General features: G+C 36.2%; 1 protein-coding gene across 1 annotated transcript; it reads right to left on the bottom strand.

Annotated features, from left to right (window-relative positions):
• Positions 1,303-18,300, bottom strand: LOC18780441 (guanine nucleotide exchange factor SPIKE 1). The gene is made up of 30 exons (XM_007214737.2): positions 17,886-18,300; positions 17,467-17,629; positions 16,693-16,820; positions 16,433-16,536; positions 16,267-16,322; positions 16,034-16,131; positions 15,785-15,916; positions 14,543-14,854; positions 14,020-14,301; positions 13,317-13,484; positions 13,036-13,227; positions 12,823-12,866; positions 12,355-12,424; positions 11,804-11,965; positions 11,316-11,423; positions 11,092-11,129; positions 10,441-10,585; positions 9,426-9,552; positions 8,295-8,488; positions 7,570-7,700; positions 6,966-7,041; positions 6,545-6,655; positions 5,875-6,057; positions 5,184-5,327; positions 4,787-4,960; positions 4,360-4,707; positions 3,946-4,278; positions 3,617-3,802; positions 1,882-2,856; positions 1,303-1,764 (listed from the first exon to the last, which is right to left on the bottom strand). Exons 1-30 carry the CDS (start codon positions 17,943-17,945, stop codon positions 1,510-1,512), a joined length of 5,499 nt encoding a protein of 1,832 aa, XP_007214799.1. The 5' UTR covers positions 17,946-18,300; the 3' UTR covers positions 1,303-1,509.

Here is a 19,234-nt window from a genome sequence, read left to right as displayed (position 1 = left end):
AAGTTTGGTCACATATCCCAGCGCCTCTCTTTATTGACTAGCCCAACCTCTTGTACCAACTTCACTATGTTCCATTCACTGAAAGGAAAAGCTGTCTTGTGTGTCACATGAACTTCTCCTGTTCAGGTCAGCACTTCTCGAGCACTCTTGAAGTATGCCTTTACCAAATTTTGATGTGACCTGAAAATACATGGTTTTGTTTCAATCCAATTCATCATTGTACTTCTTTATTATTTTTTTATGTTGCAAACATGGTTTAGTTTGAACCTACAAAATTTGCGAAACGCTGCTTTCAGAAGAAGAGGAACCATTCAAGTATCCGGAGTGAGGAAAATTATAGATTATACGATCAAAACGAGAGGGTGAAGGTTCATGGTGTTCACATCCACCCCATACAATATTGTGCATCCTCTGTCCTCTAATTCCTTCAAGTTGCTCATAGCTTTTGAATAGTTCACCATTAAAAACTCTGCAAATATAATACACAGACATATTAAACTTTCCATGCATGAGCATCATTTCCTTGTTTTCTTTCCCAGTCTGTTATTATGTTCCATGTAGTACACTTCTCTATGTGTGCCACTGCCATTCATGAGCACTAAAGTTCACTTTAATTTGGCCCTTGGTTGCTCGAAAATTAGTCATGCTCAGTTATTGTGACTTCATCCCCTTGTTTAAGACATCAACCTGTGCAAAGAAATTTTTAAAAAAAAATACACAAAGCAAAATAACATATTAAAATCATAATCTTTAATTCTGTAGTAAAAGATAGTTAAAAGGTGGAGAAGTTAGCCTGAATTTGCTCTTATCTAATCCCACATCGACAAGCTGACACTTTATATCTCTCTGTTCAACACAATGATTCGGCCAAGTTCACTAGAATCTGAAACACAAAAACTCCCAAACTCTCCTGGGCCTGGCCATTTTTGTTTGCTGTACATTGGGATGTTATTTTAGAAAATTCTAATACGACTTTTACTCTTTGTAAAATAAATAAACATTAAAACAATAGACATTTTAGTGCTATCTGGAATTGTCGATTGATTTGCTTTTTTTTTCTTTTTTTTTGGTCAAAGGAGCATTTGCACTAGTATTTATGGAGGAACCCTTTAGTTGAAACCCTTCAAAACTTCAAGAGGACATTTTTAATTGGAACTCCTAAAGTAAGATTGTAGTTCTTAAATGTTTTTCTTTCCAAATGTAATTGAGTGGGGATGTCAACTTGATGTAAACCGGAGCTAAATTTATAAATAAATAAATAAAAGCTACATGACCTTAAAAATAAATAAAAGGCAAAAGAACTTTGAAAAAAAACATTCATTAAAACTGTTAAGATGAAACAATGTTGAGATTCATGCTTTGCTGCTGAGGCATAGGCCAGATACATGAACAACCATGAGCGTGAAAGATATTGACACATTGCAGCAACAGCACAAGGAGAAAAACCTAAAAAAGTAAAAACGAAAAGACAAAACAAAACAATAACACTAGAGTAATTCTACAACAATGTCACAGCTCTGACAGAATGGCAGGGATGTAATGAGACAACTCAGCAGTTAGAGATTGAAATCCATTCACAAGCTGTGTGTGGAACTCCTGATCTTCCTCACCAATCAATCTGAAGTGTACACGGATGGCACGCTTGCATACCGCCATAAATTCAAGGAGCGCAGCAATGAGTTGCTGCAGTTCCTGCGACCGCAACCTTGTTGCAGGCTCACCAGACAGGAATGCAGTGCACACACTCAGTACCCCACTGTTAACCTGCAAATAGAAAGTAGAGAAATCTGATCAGTTATATATAGAGATATAATTTGAATGATGAAGTAAGCAACTGATACACTTGCTTCAGAAAAACGGAGTTTGAGAGCAAACTTCAACCTGAACTGCAACACTGCCTTGAAGAATTCTCTGTAGGCTCTGGAGACGTGGGAGTTGATCCCCTTCGGAACTGCGAGGCTCTTCAAGTTCATTTCGTAAGGCAGCTGTTCGAGTTTCAATCATCCCAATGGCATTTTCTACTGGGGAGAACTCAAGTGATTCCGATTTGGTAACTAAAAGCCTATTCACAAGAGCTGGGAATGAACCTTCAGTCTGAAGAACAGTTCGCCTCTTCCACTGGTCTTCCAATCCACCTTGAGTCTTTCCATTTTTCGTAAATGGGGTATCAAACAAGAAACGATCAAAGACTCGTGCACGAACACTACCAGTGGAAAGCGAAAAGATTCTCTCCCTTCTGCTTCCCAAATCTTCATCTTCCATGACTGGATCAACAGCAGTTATCTGCAGGTAGCAGACACCAGGCTGCAATTCATCTGCCTTTACCTGCCTGGAATCCGGAATAATGTGTAACGTGTGATTGCCATCCATCCTAGACTCGTATATATGACTAAGTTTCTCCATTATGTCACCTAGCCTTACATCACGGGCCTCCCTGTATACATATTCCTTTCTATCTAACTTTCCAAATCGGTCACTGTAAAACCCAACCCTGTAGTATGTTGCATCAGTGAACGGAATTGGACTTGATTCCTGCTCAAGTATTGATTCATAGATATTAGTAAGCATCGTGTGACATTTACTCAGCTGTCCATATGCCCTCCTGCTTTTGTAAACTGGGATAACAAGTTCCAGAATGCTTGCACAGAAATGAAAGAGTTCAGCTTGAGAAAATAGCTTATTTGCGAGTTGTAGGTACTTCACTGCAGAGTCAACAGTAAGTTTTGATGCACCATATCCTTCTACCTCAGCTGCAGAAGTCTCAGAGCTGATCTCATTGCTGACCATTGGACAAATTTTACGTAGAGCAGTTATGTGATCTTTGCTCCAGACACCATCATTTCTCGCCACAAGGGCCTATAAAGAATAAAAATAGACTATTAGCTGAAAGTAAACCAGTGAGCAACTGTTTTAAAGTTATGGAGCCATCTTGTTAATCCTCTACTATACAGAGTAATCCTCAAAAATCTTACAAAACTAATAGGAAACCAGATCTCAAGTACTGCAGAGAGAGAATACTGGTATAATTATGCATCAAGCTATACACAGAAAGTAATTTCAATTTTACATCAGCTCCTCATAACTCAGAATAGCCAATATCTAGCAATTACTTTCAAGTTTTCACCATAACTGCTGCCACATTAGCTGGTGCGGGGTTTTGGCTACAATTAAGCCGGTCTAAACCTCATTTTGATATATTACTTGTTCAACTTTCACATTCCAACCAACTAAAATATCTCAAATCTCAAATTAAAATTACCCAATAAAAATGAATTTAAAAAGTCAAAGAATTTGTCCAAATTGCACTAGTGTCAGAGCCTAAACACATTTAGTCCTTGACAATCTTTTGAACTACAACTTGAGAACAAAGTAGGTACAAGAAGGTAACAGATACCACGAAAATATGTCAAAATGGAGAGGGAAGAGAAAGAAAATTAGGTTGGTTAGTCACAACTCACAACCAACAAAGATACATGTAGAGTTTGGAAGTTTGCAAGGTCAGTCACAACACAAATAGGACTGTGCTAACATTTGAGACACTTCAAAGGTCATGAATTTTGAGAACAGACAAATGTTTCATGCAAGACGGCATTGTGAAAAACCATAACACTGTTACCTGCATTACAATACCAGCCACAGCAACAGCACACTGAGCAGCTTCTGCCCAAGACTGCATTTCTTGGTGTGCATCACATAAATGCAGTAACCACATTATGTGAAGATCTGGGACAGGGGCAAATGCCATAGCCAGTCTATAGAAGCTTTCTGCAGCTGCATATCTGTCCATAGTCATCAAAGAGCCCTGCAAACCAAATTGCAGCCAGTATTAAAATCTAACATTGAACTTCCAAATCAACAGCTACAAAGGATAAAGGGTCAAGATCATTTAATGTTACACAAAATATCCTATAACAAATAAAGTTATGCAGGCATTGTCAAACTTACCAGGAGTGCGTGTTCCAAGCTGGCATCAAGAGCAAGAAGAAGGCTTTCAGAGAGATACTTCACTTCTGACCAGGACCATCTATTTTCTGTCATTCTTTCTGGAATGTCTAACAGAGCACTCTCAGGAAGTCCACACTCTCTCAAAAGACTGGGGCTCTTAGAGGCATCTGCCACTTCCTCCAGTGATTGCCGAAGACGCCTTGCTTCACCACTCTCTTCTAGTGTTCCATCAGACTTCATCTGAGTCACTTGTACATCAGACATCAACTCTGATAATGTGATGATCAGCATGACCCTCAACCTTGCTGTCTGCATAAAGTAGTAGAAAGAACTCTGCCAAAAAGAGAAGGGGAATTATTTTTTAGTTGAAAATGAACTGGAGCACATAATGTCAATGTGTCAGAAGGAGCCTACCCTTATAAGCATCTGGAGCCCCATAACAGCCCTTTTTCTGATATTATCATTTCGAAACACAGCAAGTCGAAGAAGATGGAAAGTGACTTGCTTTAAAAAACGGTCATTTTCCCTTGCCATCAAATTTGCACCATGAAGATTGAAGACACTGTTGAAGACAGGAAGCAGTGATCTCCAGAAAGACAATGGTTGATTTCGAGAGAAGAAGCTCATGAATATAGCTGTGACGCAATCAAATTTTCCATAGTCAGTGGCGATGCCATGGGATGCTGCCATTGTGGAAAACTTCTCGGTTATTTCCAAAACCTGAAGACTGACAGAAGCACTCAAGTTTTCTTCCCAGAGCTCCTGAAAGGTGAAAGCTATTAACCACCTAATGGGGATCATGCTGCAATCAACAAACATAGAATATTTATAGAAGCATTACCAATTTTTGTCTCAATATTGGATGCAAAGATTCTCTTAGTGCTTGAGCAGAAGCTCCAATTCTAGAGGATTGTGCCTGAGCCAGAGCTTCTCTTAAGGAATACGGCTGGCTAGGGGAGCTTAACTGAGAATTTACTCTCTGCCACGAATACCCATTTTCAGGTGTACCCTGTGGCTGCATTAAAGAGATTCAAGATTCTTGAGGACATGTTTGAAGATATTGATTTCTATGTAACAAAACTGAATGATTTACCCCAAGATGAGACATGAAACTACTAATGGAAGCAACATTATATCCACTGTGCACAAGATTGAACTCCTTATAAGCAGTGAAAAAAAAAAAAAAAACATGCGCCTCGTTGGTTTCTTAAGGAACTGAGATCAGAAAATTAACTCACTCTGACTTCTTGTCTAGATGCCTCGGACAGATAGTTGTTGATTGCAGGAGAGAGTCTGTCAGAATACTTGGGGGAAGCAGGGCCATCACCAACAGGACTGCGAGAACTAGATCCCATAAGCATGCCATCAGCAGGTTTTCTGTGCTGTAAAACACATTAAATACAACTAGTGTTATGGGAAACATTTGAAGTTGGAGTATGTTGTGTTCAATTAAGCAACTTGTACATTTCATAATCTCATAAATATATCTTGACTATGAAAAGACCTAAAAGAGTTTAACTCCTTCACTGAGGAAGAAACACGAAAAAGTGAATGATTTCAAGAATGAGTCACAGAATGAAAAATAATATGAGCTAAATCCTCAAAGAACTAAACAACTACAACAATTCATATGCACCATTCGCTTGAAAGTCCATTTACATCCAAAGCAGTCTTGAAACTTGATGGTCGAAATTATATGGTTAAACATAGCTCAGTGAGTTTTCTCACGTTGACTTAGATTTTTACCAACTAAACAAGAACTAAAATGTAAGTGCCACATGAGACCACATTATCACTTTCAAAAAGAATGAGCACATGAACATCCTCAAAATGAGAACAAAAGCATAGTATGTTAACAATATGAATAAAAGGTCATAGATAATCACCAAGGTAACAAATAACCTAGAGGAGTAATTAATAAAAGGCAACCTCAAATAGAACAAGGCATTCCTCCATGAGTTTGAAAAATAATCTAGTTCTAGCAATGCTTTGCTGCCACGCCTTGACAAGTGATGCATCATCAAGGTTCCGGACAATTTGCAAAATAGCGACTAAAACTTCACGCTTTTCAACAGCATTGAGGTTGTAAAACACAGGCATTTCATCTAGAATCTGCATAGACCATAACACCACTAGTTAGGATTTCTTAGTTTATGACATTGACCATGAACTGATACGTGCATCATTCTATATTTTGGAGGACCACAAACTTTCATAATATTATAGATATAGCTAAGAACTGTCCTTATTTCAATACATGGGAATATGTTATTAGTTTGAAGCTTATGCAGGTATGGGGAGTGAGAGAACCTGGAAATTTCTGGATCTACGAGAATACTAATGGATATTTTGACATCAATATTAGTAAAACATTAATTAAAAAAATGGTTGTAAAATGGTAAACTTCAAAAGATGGTATAGCTACATTGAGTATATGATAAACTTGTACTATAATGTAGAAAAGCATCTTTACTTCATGGTATTTTAAGTGGTTAATGCAAAACTGAGATTCCCACTACCAGGGTTAAACAATGAAAAGGAGGAGCAAATTGAAAAGAAAACCTTTTATACAGTGCATTATGAAAATAACACTATGCACCTGTCCAATAAGTGGGAAATATAGCTGCGCAATATAAAGTTTATCTTCGGGCTTTTGGTATCGAGCATCAAACTCATGCTTGCACAAAAGGACTACTAAAATTCTAGCCGCCTACATGCAGAGACATGAAAGAGTTAGAACACAAGCATAACATATAGTGCACATCTAATCAACAATAAATTTTCAAGACTTAGCAAATTTATCAAAATCCTGTATATGTTTTCATGCCTCCTGCTAAAGGAAGGTGCAAATTAAGGATGGATGAGTATAAAAATGTATCCACCAACATAAGTAGAACAAAATAAAAATGTCAGGGCAGATTATGAACTCCAAGCTTTTTGTTTCTTGTAAAAAAACGCTAAATAAATAAATAAATTCACTAAATAAATAAATAAATACACAATTATCACTATAAACTCACCTTTGACCGCAGAGATAAATCATCATGATCCCAAGTAAGAAATAGCTCTTGTATTAGAACAGACGAAAGGTAGTTCCTATGACATGAGCATTCACTTCATCAAGACATGCTAACACTCAAAAGCTTCTTATACAGATGAGGTCTATGCAATAAAACTAAACAAAATCTTGAAAGAAAAAAAAAATGATAAAATCCATCTTACTCACAACTATTAGCATACAAATAAATAATCATGGAGATCAAATGAATCTTTCTTTTCTTATTAGAAATAAACCTCCAAAAGAGAGGGTTCATTTTATTGAAGGCAACAATCCTACCCATGTGTGATGAGCTCAGTGTAATGTGCATAGCTTGAAAAGATTGCATTTAATATAAATTGTGAGGATGACAAAAAGTCATGAATTTGGTAAATGAGAGAGAGAGAGAGAGAGAGAGAGAGAGAGAGAGAGAGAGAGAGAAGGGGGGTGTAGAGAGGAGGAGGAGGAAGGGGAGGGTAAAATACCATAGAAGACATACTTTTCTTTTTCAAAAGTTCATCCGTAGTGCCATGGTAAAAGTAAGAAGGTGAGGTAACCAAAAGTGAGACAGTTAATTGGTAAGTTACCTATCAGAAGGGTCTCTCCCAGGCATTTCCACAAAAAGGTCGTGATCACATATAATTTGCAAAAATGTGAGCTTGCAATCATGCAGAACCAATTGACATACCCCAGAAAACTTGTCCAAGTACAAGGACACCTACAGCAGATGGAAGACACCATAAAGTGAATGGAAACTACAAAATGGCAACCAGAAAGCTGAAACAAATGGATAAACCTAACGCTTACATTGGCCCTTTCAATCTCATTTTTATCATTAATATCAAGCATGCATCTAGAGTAGTACTTTCTTGTTCAATCAAAATTTCATGATGTTGTTCTTTCACTGTACATATATTCTTTCTGGACCCCCTTTGCTCTAGTAGCACTAATGCAACCCACAAAAGAAATATATAAACATACACCCACACACACACACAAAGAAAGGAATAGAAAGATTTGATTCAAAATTTGAATAAAACATTAAAAGTACCAAGGCTCCTGCAACATGTGCACCTCTAGGACGGAAGCGTTGCTCAGCTCCACAAACTGAATAACGGAGGTTGAGCAGAAGGCTTAAGAATTCATAGGGTTGTCTTTTTCTATAATTGTTGGCTACTCCATGGTTTTTTTGTATCTTTTTTAGGTTCAAGCTAGTGGTTGCAGTTTTCTGTGCTTTTGTGTTTTCTTTTTTTAATTAATAGCTCTTGTTTCTTAAATATATATAAACAAGACAGATAAGCAGACAGCATACCAATTCAAAAACTTGCCGAGGTTCGATGATGGACAAGAGATCATAACAAAAGAAAGCCAAACTGCTGTTTAAACGCTTTGCCAAGCTTAATCCTTTCTTACAACGTTCATGCACTTCTGTTAGTAGGCAATCATACAACTGCATTATACATCTGAATACACCTTCTTTCAATTGCATAGGCGGAATCTCTTCACCTGCAATACAAAAAGAAAAATAAATAATAAGAACCTGAAGAAAATTGTCTGCAAATACTTATCATAATAACAGGAATTGGAAACCTAGGAACAAATAGAAATCCAAATTTAAGAGATGCAAGAATATTCCATAGAAATGTAGACACCATATATTACCAGAACAGTATGGAACAGGTATGAAGTTGAAACTGTACAAAGTCCAATAAAGTAGGGTAGGAAAACAATCTTTTCTGGGCAATTGTTGAAAAAATGAAAAAAAAAAAAAAAAAAACTATATTATAGCTGTTGGAATGATCACTGAACCATTTAACTTATGTATGGCTATTTGAGATTCTTTTTTTCTTTTTTCTTTTTTTGGAGAAGAAATGAAATTTATTACCAAAGATAATAGAGAACAAGAAAGGAAAGTGGCTAAGAAAGCCACAGGCTATTAGATATTTTAATAAATTGAAGTTCTAAGAACATAGAAACAATGTTTGTGAACACTTTTGAGAGACAGAAGCTTGTAGGCTGAAGAGATATTTTCGCCATGGTTCCAACTTTATACATGATTACTATGTTCACATTCTATGCATTCTCACTGAAATTTACTAGCTAATAGATTCTGAGTCCACCAAACACACCACTTGCCTGCCTGAGTACTTTCTCTTCATTGGTTTATCTGCCATCTATTTTCAATGACATTGCTAATGCGTATACAACTTGCTAGACAGAAGTATAACTTTCAAAAATTTGATTTCTACAACATGTTACTACTGTTATTTCTTTGTTTCATTACTAGAAAGCTATTGTTTGCAGCTTCTTTTTCGTGTTTGTGTGCAGAAGGTTCGTAGGTGTATGAGAGCAAGAAAAGACGCTGTTTAACAATCAAAAAAGATAAAGTTAAAATAGCAATCAGATGATTTGTTACGAATAATTTTCTTGCATTGAAATCTACCTAATGGAAGATTATGATAGAAAAGACGCATCTTCTCCAATGCCATTGACTTGACAATTAGCTCAAGGAAAAACCAAGCCATTGCCAAAACGTCATCATACACAGGTCCAACACGGTATCCTTTTGCCTGCACAATGAAATAATAAAGTTTAAAACAGTTGGACTGTTGGAACAAAATAATGATGATAAGAATCATGAACCACATCTTGCAGTCACCATACAGAATCAAAGGATGCAAACATTACAAATCGACACAAGCATAATTCATGAAAATCAGGATTCTCAATTAGATGGGTATGAAGTCTTCAAACAAAAGTACAATGGAAAGGTGAGGGAGGGAGTTGATATGTAAGAGATGCGACGAAGGAGTGGGAGAGATGAGGGAGAAGCACAAAATTAAAATGAAAGAAAAAAACTTTAAAACTGTTAGTTTTTAGTTTTTGTTTTAACAATCATTTGACATGCATATTTTCCTCCTTTCCTCACATCTATCATCTCTCTTCTCAACATCCTCTCATTTTCCTTCATCTTTAATTAAAAATGAAAACCAAAACTTAAAAAACCAAACGTAACATAACTTACAGGAGAAAAACTTAATTTTGCTATAAGTAGATTAGACATCAAGTGATCTCGGATGACCCTGGGCTATGCATATAAAAGTTAAGCAATTATCTCCCCATTCTTTTATAATAGTAATAGAAAAATGAGCCATGGAAACCCATTAGATTAAAGACGATGCTATGAGAGAAATATAGCCCCACAAACAAACTAGAAAGAGTAGCTTAGGACTCTGGCATGACAGAAACCAATCCAATTGGGTAACACAATAACACGGAGAAGTTATCAAACCCCAATTGGCAGGGAACAAGTCTTCTTTCAGTTGAGTATACTGTATGAGAGAAGGAAACAGCATATCTCATTTTGTCAGGAGGAAGGAGAAAACTAATAGTAATGATCAAGAAAGCACATGATAGTAGCAATTGGCATATGAAAATCTCCATCCCAACAAGCTTACCTTACTACGAGCCAAGCTTCCCCAAACAGTTGACAGGCCAGGATAAACTGGTGGTTGACGACCTCCAAAGTCATCAAACGCATAATCAACATAGTTAACTAGGAAGTGATTTCTTTCAGCATCATCAACCGACTCCTGCTGTACCCTACAGAAGACGTTCCATACATGTCAAACCAGAAGCGTTTTAAACAAATGCAAGAAGAGCAAAGGCTGGTGCAGAGTACAACTTTACAGCAAACGGCCAGTGATTACGAATAGAGCAGAGGACCAATGCATGTCATATTTAAGCATTTTGTATCGTGTTGTATGATATTACCCTAAACCCAAACCCATTCTCTTATTTAATGTATTTTGTCTTGTTTTATGCATAAAGAAAAACCGTAAACCCACATCCACACTAAATAAACCATAGCCTAAAGGAATTTTCCAGAAGCAAAAACGTAAATAAATAAATCACCTTCCATAAAAGTTTAGCTTTCACCACGGTATTGCAAACTACAAGCATGCCTAAAAAGTACAATTGTGTACTACTAAATTAGTTATGGAAGAAACACAAACTATAAGTTTTTTTCTTTAAAAAACACTTCTGAAGCCATGATAAATTACAATTCTGAAGAATGTAAAATCATTAATCAAAACTAAACCACACACCGGGTCACGATATTAACCATGGCTCTGAATGCTGCAACCTGAAAAGCAGCAGTAAAATCAGAAACTAAGATGGCATTACACAACCCAGAACCCAGTCAGTAGAAGGATGAATCTATATTGTTACCAAAGGGGTTATTGAGTTACCAATTTAGGAAATAAAGACAACGAATGGAGCAAGAACAACAATTAACGTTAAAAATCAGTACTAGAAATTTTAAAAGAACCTGGAGGGTTTCTCCACCATTGCCTATTAGATGGAGAAGCATATTCAAAATTGGATGAAGAAACTGAAGCAAAGCAATGGAATCAACATTCTTCAAACTGTTAATAGCCTGCATGCAAAATTTTCAGACACTCGAATCACTTCTTGCTCAGCATACGTTAAACACTACAATATCAATATGTAAGGAAAAGACAGAAAACAAAAACCCTCTATATTAATTACACTGCTTACAAGGTATTGCACGATCAACATCCCAGACACATATTAACCAATAATCCAATTACCAACGTTATGTGAATATTGAGATTTAAAGTGAAAGATATGTACCCTAATATCACCTTATTCAAAACAAAAAAAAATTCTAATAGCATATACATACATGTATTTCACAACTTTTGTTATAAATGAGATAATGGAATTTTTTCCCACAATAATACAAGAAAACAGGACAAGTGGATGTAAAATAAAAAAAATTAAAAGGAAGAATACCTCCAGAAGTTCAGAACCCCAAGGTGCGCTTGTTCGAAGAGTGTGCCTATCGTATTCAAGGAAAAAATCTCTTATGCGCTCATTGATAGGATATAACGACGAACAAAGCCTTAAGCGCAATCGAAATATATTCTTTCCATCTTCCAAATAATCCAACCTCTCCTGGATGTGGGAAAGGGGTGGAGATAAACAGGCAATGGAATCATCAGTTTAAGAAAACAAAAGCTTCCTACCAACTACAAGAGTAGAATGCTGCTCGTGTATATGAGACTGGCAAAATGGCTTATCAAAACAAAAGATGTAGTTTAACATGCACGACGATGGCATTCATAAAATTAATGGAATGAGCACTCAAAATTAATGAAATCAATATGTACTTGTTGAGGAAAAACTGAGATTCAATTGTTTTGTATAATATATCCCTGGTAACCATTAAAGTGAGGTTCAAACTAAAAAATGATATAAAGAGAATCAATTCAAATAAAAATGAAAAAGGAATGAAACCACAAAACACAAACAAGTTATAAACTCAGAAAGCAGCCCAAACATACTCGGCCCATATCCTGGAGATAATGTGGAACCAGCTCCCTCATAATTGGCAAAGAAATTTCAGAGCGCAACCTGAGAAGGAAAACAACCATTATTGCTTTGGGATAGCATTGATAACGTTAAAACTCTAAAAGCCATGGGAAGATCAAACAAGTAGCAAGCAATAAACTAAAGCACAATGTTTGAAGACCTTTGCAAAATTTGTTTAATTCGCATAATCGAGCCCAACAGAGTTAATCACGATATTGTATAGAAAACAGTAACCAAACTGAGGCATGCATTAGATACAAGTCGTATTAACTCTCGAGCTATTTTAGCAATTTCATTGGATGAAGAAAGATTGGTTTCAAATGAATAACAGACATTCATACATGATCAATATATTAAACAAGCAACCCAAAGCTTTTGAGTTTCATTATGTTTTAAGATCAAAAGAGGAAGAAAGATCAGACTTGAAGGCATATACATACTGAGCATGTGTGGATAATGGAAGTGCCGCATATCCAATTACTATCTGCAAAATCAACGGATGTAATAGTCATTTTAAGGGAGTAGATATGATCAAAATGAAGCAGCAGGGTAAAACCAGCCAGAAAGAAAATAAACTATTGTTGGGGGTGGGGGGAGTGAAAATTCTTGGGAAAAATTAGCAAGTCCATCAGAGAAACAAAAACTGAACTTACCGGCTTTGGAGCTTCTAATTTTGTTTGAAGATCAACATGAAAAAAAGTAAATAAAAGATGATGTGTTGGTGTCCAGGTGGCAGGGAGAGAGAGTTTTATTTCATCATGGTAAAAGGCCACTCTTGCCCCAACAGTCAATTGTGTGTGAGCCCACTTCTGAAGTGATGCACTTGGCTCCCGTGGATACATTGCCTAGTCAAATCAATTGCACCACAAACCAAACAAGTAAGGAATGAATTCAGAAAAGTGAAATTCTTACATAATATAATAGGCATATTTACCTCTAAAGGCTGCCTACGAATATCATTATCATCCTCCCGAAGTTCAACTCTTATGAACAAATTCCTCTTCCGACTTAAACTAACAGTCGTAGGATACACATACAGACAATGAAAAAGCTGCAAGAAAGGCTCATTTCTTGTTGTAGTACGGAAGTCGAAAGCTTGAAACTGGAAGTTAAACAAAACAGTCACTTTAGTATATATTATGCATGAATACAAAACATTTAAAACATAATTAAAATTGGAAATACTATTTATTGCAATAGACGTTCCTGATATGTTGCATGCATATCAGAAGGATAGAACCAGCAATCCATTTCGTGGTGCCATATACAATATTATACATTACATATATAATTAAGATGTATGATAGTGAACAAACAGTTTTTACAAATGAAATGGAACAATACAAATCAAGTGAACCAGAGGTCACTGAGGGTTCGCTTAAATATTATAGCTGCCGTTAATCAGAAACAACCATAGAATGAAACTATCAAACACAACTAAACAACCCAGACCCTAACAAATTACACACACAAACAGAAACCTAAAGAAAAGCCTAAGAAACAGTTGCCTCTTAGCAGACATTCAGAAAGGACCCACTGCAGGGATATCATTTTCTCAAAGCATATACACAGAAACAATGACCCACAATAACACTTGAATTTGAAGACAAAAAGCAGTACGATGCTATGATACTTACATCATCAGAACTGGGAACTGAATTTCCATGAGCATTTGATCCATTTCCAGACATTTCTTTGGCATCGAAAGAATTCCACTTAGAGCTGCTACCCTGAGGACCATCCAAACCATTACTTGGGAGCTTCCCAAATGTGGAATCGGTAATGCGATCATCAATAGAATCATTGGTCACACTACCACTTTCTGATATATTTTCCATGTCAACATGGTCATTCTGGTGCTTCTCGATTTCAAGTCTCAAAACACCTTTCACAGGTTTGTGGATCTTGCGTTTGGGATCCTAAAATTTTCAGGTCAACCACCCAAAAGAAAACACACTGTCATGATCTGAAAATCTATAGCACTCTTAAGTTTAGACATACTAAGCAAGTATTCAGAAAACAATCTGTATCTCCTACATAATTTTTGGGGAAAACAAAATACAGACAAAAAAATTCAAGCCAACAAAGTGAACACGCACAAGCACCATGAATAAAGATTATGGAGGTGTTAAATATTCATTCAAGACAATTTGTGCATACCTGAAGTGAGTCCTCAGTATAGCATTCTTTGACTTTATTTAAATTTGATATTTCGACAACAACAGAGCTTCGACTTGAATAACCTAGCTTCCCATCTAATGTAACCTTTGCACTAGGCTCAAACACACCCTCATGAGAACTTGAACCAGATATACTAGGAGCAAGAGGACTGCTTGGTGAAGCAGACCCACCAGAAGCTGCACCAATGCTGTTATCAAATAATGAAACAATAGCCCAGGCGAAGGACTCTCTGTAAGGCATTATTTGAGACCACACCTGCAGTTTTTGCTTTTCTTTCTCGGTCAAGTGTACCTGTTCAGGTAGAGTGAACCCAAACTTCTTAAAAAGCATATAAAAATTAACAGAAAGTTGCATAATCTTACTATGTAATCATGTGCACAAACAAAGACACAAATGCTATCCTAGCCTACCCAAAAAGAACAAATTGTGAGCAAACCTCTATTTCTCAAGAACAAGGGAGTAGTGTAGAAGGTCATTTCTTTCACCACACAATGCAAGTCGAGGTTGATACAAACTTCTTTAAAAACTCTTTTACCATTTTTTATTTATTTAAAGAAAGCTCTTTTACCATTTAAGAGAGCATGCCCTCCAGTACATTGTTTGCAATCATGTATCCTATCTATTCCAAGATATCTATTCTCCCTTCCTCTTCCCTTCACAATGACGTCAAGATAATTCAAATTACTCCTCAGGCATGTATTAATTTCATGTCATTCCAACAGTAAAACAATAAAAAACAATCTTCCTTTATCTTGTCATCAAATTCTTCTTACTTTATAGAACAATTACAATCTATATCTCATTCCATAAATTACTGTTTTGTCATTTTGAAAGTCCATATGTGCAAAGCACAAATTAAAGGATACATCTTAGCAAGTCAAATGGATATAGGTGAAAATATTAGAAATACACTAGGAAAGGTGAAAATTGACAGCTATGCAATTTTATGTATTTTTTTCTTATGTTTATTAACTTAATATATATAGTGTAAAAACTGACAAAGGAGCATTGAGTAGAGGAGGTTGTATCAGGAAAAACTAAGGATGCTTTATCTGGTTGTTCTATTTGGAAAAGAAATCAACATTTTAAAGCAACCTAGGATTTCATATGATCTTCCATTGAAAGGCAACTCCAATTTCGGCAAAACAAATTTCAAATCATAATCACAAGTTGAAAGCAATGAATAAATAATAAAAAAGTAACATATAAACGTGGACATACTGGTTCTTTACGAGAATAAACTGAAGGTGTAACCCCGCCTTCTTCTGTGGCATGCTTCTCTAACTGGATTAGGAGACAAACAGATGATGATGGAGCATCCAAATAGAAGATTCCACGAGGTTCAAAAGAAATCTTCAACAAAAATGATGACAGGGGCAACAAAAATGTTTTTAGTCATAACATATGCCGAAGTAAAGGACACCCATTAAAATTGGAGGGGGAAAAAGTTATATTGATCTTATAGCTTACATCCTTCTTTTCAGTTGGTGCATGACGAAAATAGAAGTCCTCTGACAGTTTTTCTCTTCTCTCCCTATTGTATAAGCAAATTGTTCCGTAAAATGGTTCTACATGAGAGGGAGGAGAGGACATGGAGAGAGCACAAAGTCAGAAGTCTTGAAACAGCTCCAAGTTACAAAAGCAGTAGTACAAAGATGTGAGCACCAATGATAAAGCACCCGTAGAAAGAGCATAACACTCACCAGCTAATCCCGCTTGAAAAGATAGGGACATAACTTTCACTGAGATCTTCAATCCACTGAGACAGTCCAAATGAATAGAGAAAAAGACAATTAATAAACACCTGGAACAGCCCAAAGAGGCAAAGATGAAATTCTACTCAACAACAAGATTTTAGAACTGCCATACTGAGATATTGGTGTTTCGGGAACCCTTTGGCCAAATATCATTGACCTTTCATTTTCCCAATCAAAAGCTGGTTCATAGGCAGGGAGGGGAGATTGACCAAAATGCTGCATATATAGTATCAACTTTAAAGAATGAGCACTAAACAGGAGCAGATGGGTCATTTGAACTACTGTAGTATGTTTTAGAGATTAAAAAAGATAGGTACTGAATACAAGTAACTTATGCTGCATGTATAAAAACTATCCTCAAGCCAATAAAACCTTTGGATCGTTGGAGTGTACTGAATCGGATACAGTAGCGTCCATAAATTGTCGTCCCGAGGTACTTGGAACATCATCATCAGTAGTATCTTCCACCTTGGTTCGCCTTGCACTTGAAAGGTGCATTTCTGCAAATAGGATCAAGATATTTCAAGAACTCTACGAAGAAGTCAATGGCAAAACCCAGTCCTGCAGTGTCACTCAATCTTACTGCAATCTGACTTGTTATCACAAAAACTTAGCATCTAACAGGTGCCTATTGAAATAAATAATTTTAGTACTTGGATTACACCAGTCTTCCACTTTAACCAGCACTAGACTGACACCTATTAGAGGCGGGCCAAATTCACAACAGCATGTATTCCCCATATCTATAACTACCTTTAAACTTTTCACAAACTATATATGTTATGCCAAAAAACCAAGTTACAAGCATTCCATTGTTTTCTCTTTATATTGTCTTTAGAAACCAGGTGTAGAAAATAACAAATACAGAACAAAAAATCAAATATTTATCATTAATTAAAAACTCTAGGAAAATAGGTATCGACCAGATACTGGTAATGGACACGTGTACACCAATTGTGTACTTTTATGAGAAGGGTTTCATACGTGTAACAGAAAAGGGTCTGTGGTGTCCAATTATGAATGTTTCCATTCCAGAGATTAATCTAAAAACTTAACACCCTTCTGATGTAAAGACCCAAATGCACCCCCATTTGTGTATGCTCGTGTAAGCAAAAGGCTCCAAGAATGAAAGAAGGGGTTACATACCAGTCTCAATATCAGTGTCAGGACCCTCATAAATCTGGTTCTGAAATGACGGCGGTCCAACATTCTCGTAGTGACCATACTTGTTCTCATCCTTCACCCAGTCTGTTGTGTAGCACTGTACCAGCTCCTTCAGATGTGGCCATTGCTCCAAATTCTCCTCAAACTACAAAAACCCAATTGACCAAATAATCAAATAAGTACCCACTTTTAATTATTAAGCTCAATCCCTTTAAAAGCTTGAAACCAACCCAAAAAATTCAAAGACAGAGAAATGCACACGCACATTACCTTGCTTTGCCAGTTAAGTGAATACTCAAAATTATATACAATTTATTGCATTTCTAAAGTAGAATTCTTGGACCCTTCCAGCCCAAAAAGAAAGGGAAGAAAAAACAAAGCCAGAGAGTAAGACACATTACCTTGTTTTGCCATTTGGTCGTGTACGGAGTGGAATCGCGGCGAGGCCGCAGGTTGAGCATGGCGGATCTATGGGTCAAAAGTTTTGGACTACAAGAAAGAAGAGGATGAAGAAGGACAGGAAACAGAGATAACAAAACTGGGTTTCTTTCAAATTTGTGATTTTCTCTTTGGTTTTTAAATGGCAGACACAGACAGCAGTAGTGGGAAAAGATGAAATGTAGTGCTGTATTTGGTAGATCTTAACTGCAACCAAAAGCTAAAGCAAACAAACTTAAAGAAATGCCTGAAATGAGTAAAATTTGAAAGAAAGAAAGAAAGACTGAAAGAGAGAGAGAGAGAGAAAGAGCAAAGGCCAGAGCTTGAACACTGTACGCTCGCACTCAAGTCAAGAACAGTCCACCAGAGAAAAATGCCAAGCGGGTCTTGGCTGTTTTATCGCACCCCAATGCTTCGGGTCTGGCCCGTGGGATAGTTTATTACTTTAGTTTTATTATTTTAAATGAAATTATTGGTTGTTTTTATTAAATAAATAAATGTTGAATACATTATGATGTTAAACTTTTACAGCTAACACAATGTTGTATCATCATTTTATGATTAAAAATTAAAAAAACACCTGTTGAGTCCAGTAGTATGGATATATAAATATGGGAAATTCTATCTTATGTTATGTAATAACATTTCATACAATTAATTAGGTAAGTTTTCTTTAAATGTGTGCGCCTATGTTGACAGTCTGACAATGTAATATATTTAGTTATTTTAACTATATATTTATAAAATATGAGCACGCGAAATAAAAATAGATTTGAAGTACTAAAGTGAATAGCTACTTCACAATATAGAAAAGTTTAGGATGAGGGGAGACTATCTCATTCTAAGGCCAGGACATACCAAGGCCTCTTTGAGGACTCTCTATTAAGTATTTTATGTTCAAATTAGTTAAGGATTTATAATTTTGGGCATTTGATTGCATGTGTGTTGCATATTAAGCCCACCAAAATATCTAATAAATCGCTGAGATTATAAAGCCTTAACCAATCCTTAACTTAGAATCCTTAGTGGAAAAGCTCCCTTGAAGTAGGTAGGGTAAAAGTAGAATAATGTGTAATTAGCAATTTATCATAGTAAGTTTAAATTTACTTCTTATCAATAATTTAGTATGGTATGTACTAAACCAATGATTAGGTAACTTCTGTTTGAAGGTATTGTTCATGCTAACAGTTTAGCAATGTGGGTAGGTCATATGTCTCATTGTTAACAACAAAACATGGGATAAAAGCAAATGGGGTTGACGTATTAAAGTGGGTAGGTCATATGTAGCATAATATGTAATTATTGCAACAAG

The sequence above is a fragment of the Prunus persica genome, chromosome G4 (assembly GCF_000346465.2).
Source record: "Prunus persica cultivar Lovell chromosome G4, Prunus_persica_NCBIv2, whole genome shotgun sequence".
Taxonomy (NCBI): domain Eukaryota; kingdom Viridiplantae; phylum Streptophyta; class Magnoliopsida; order Rosales; family Rosaceae; genus Prunus; species Prunus persica.
This window is presented reverse-complemented; position numbering and strand designations above follow the sequence as displayed.

Coding starts and splice junctions, on each gene's coding strand:
- LOC18780441 (XM_007214737.2), bottom strand. CDS start 17,945: ATGCTCAACCTGCGGCCTCGCCGCGATTCCACTCCGTACACGACCAAA. Junction 16,132..16,266: donor TTTTCAAGCGGGATTAGCTG/GTGAGTGTTATG, acceptor CCTCTCATGTAG/AACCATTTTACGGAACAATT. Junction 15,917..16,033: donor CACCAACTGAAAAGAAGGAT/GTAAGCTATAAG, acceptor TTTTTGTTGAAG/ATTTCTTTTGAACCTCGTGG.